Source organism: Nanorana parkeri, unplaced genomic scaffold (assembly GCF_000935625.1).
Source record: "Nanorana parkeri isolate BGI_ZX_2015 unplaced genomic scaffold, ASM93562v1 scaffold1324, whole genome shotgun sequence".
Classification (NCBI taxonomy): Eukaryota; Metazoa; Chordata; class Amphibia; order Anura; family Dicroglossidae; genus Nanorana; species Nanorana parkeri.
This window is the reverse complement of record NW_017307592.1, coordinates 90,521-92,000: the sequence shown is the minus strand read 5'-3', so window position 1 is coordinate 92,000 and position 1,480 is coordinate 90,521. Positions and strand designations below refer to the sequence as shown.

General features: G+C 51.4%; 1 protein-coding gene across 1 annotated transcript in view; it reads left to right on the top strand.

The window, feature by feature from the left end:
- Positions 1 to 1,480, top strand: part of POGZ (pogo transposable element with ZNF domain) — a 36,082-nt gene that overhangs the window by 27,554 nt on the left and 7,048 nt on the right. The window contains exons 14-15 of the mRNA XM_018569337.1: positions 474 to 608; positions 694 to 848. Of these exons, the coding sequence (XP_018424839.1) occupies positions 474 to 608; positions 694 to 848 (290 nt within the window). The remainder of the gene's footprint in view (positions 1 to 473; positions 609 to 693; positions 849 to 1,480) is intronic.

Genomic DNA, 1,480 nt, shown 5'->3' with positions numbered 1-1,480 from the left:
GTCGTAGGAAACGCGCTGTCGCCCCCCCAGCTTCCCTGTCGTAGGAAACTGACTGTCGCACCCCCAGCTTCCCTGTCGTAGGAAACTGACTGTCGCACCCCCAGCTTCCCTGTCGTAGGAAACTGACCGTCGCACCCCCAGCTTCCCTGTCGTAGGAAACTGACTGTCGCACCCCCTGCTTCCCTGTAATTAGAAAACCGCCGCATCCCCAGCTTCCCTGTAGGTATCTCACCGAATCTAAAGAAGATTGGAATATTCCCAGAGGTGTCTACAGTTGGGCGTGAGCTTCAAGCAGACTTTTGGAAGAGGCACTGAACCGATTACTGGGGGGGGATATTAAATCCTAGTGAGAGTGCGTGCAGGGGAGAGAAGATTTGCGTTGCTGTCATATCACCTCTGTTTTATTACATGAGTGCGGTGTTTAACGTGTCCTTTTTTGTTTTGTTTTTTCCGAACACACACTTGGCGCCAAGAAGAAGAACGTCTACCACTGTAATAAATGTCGCCTTCAGTTCCTTTTCGCGAAAGACAAGATCGAGCACAAGCTGCAGCATCACAAAACCTTCCGCAAACCGCGTCAGTTGGAGGGGCTGAAGCCCGGGACGAAGGTGAGGCGCAGGACGCGGTGTCCCATTAACATTGCAGCGCGTCACGGGACCTGTCTGTAAATCTCCTCTCCCTCTCTCTCTGCAGGTGACCATCCGAGCCTCTCGAGGACCCCCCAAGTCCAGTTCTCTGACCGCCGCAGACACCCCAATGATGTTGCCACCGGAAGATATGACGCCCAAGTCTGTTCGTCATCCTGTGGACAGACTCGACCCCTTGCCAATTATAGCATTCCCCAGCCTGTAAGTTGATGGCGGCTGCATTTCCCATCATCCTCTGGGATGCAATAACCGTCACTTGCTAGTGGTTTGTCTTCATAAAGTACTAGTTAACATGTAGGCCCCCTGCTGTAAGCTCGTGGGGAACCTTCCTGATTGGAAAAACCATCTGTGGAGATCATTAACCCCTTCCTACTGCCGGGAGTCAACCCTTAAGGAGATCAGAACAGCGGAGGAATTGCATGGGCTTCCTGATCATGTGATTGCCTCTCAGTGATCATGTGATTGGGAGCCCATCTTATCGCCTACTAATTGTTGCTATGTGATAGGGGGCTGTCAAGGACAGCATGGCCGCAGTGCTGGGGGGCGTGTGATTGGACGCGATCCCAGCGCAAAACAGGTACACATATATTGTATGTGGTAGCAAGGAATAAGGCCGATCCCTGTGCTTCCACATATACCGTGTTTCCCCGAAAGTAAGACCTACCCCGAAAGTAAGACCTAGCGCTATCTTCAGGGATTTCTGTAATATAAGACCTACCCCGAAAATAAGACCTAGTTCGGTGGTAGGTCTTATATTACAGAGATCCGCTAGGTCTTACTTTCGGGGTAGCTGCACATATAATAGAATTTTACATGTCACAGCCGCAGCTCCC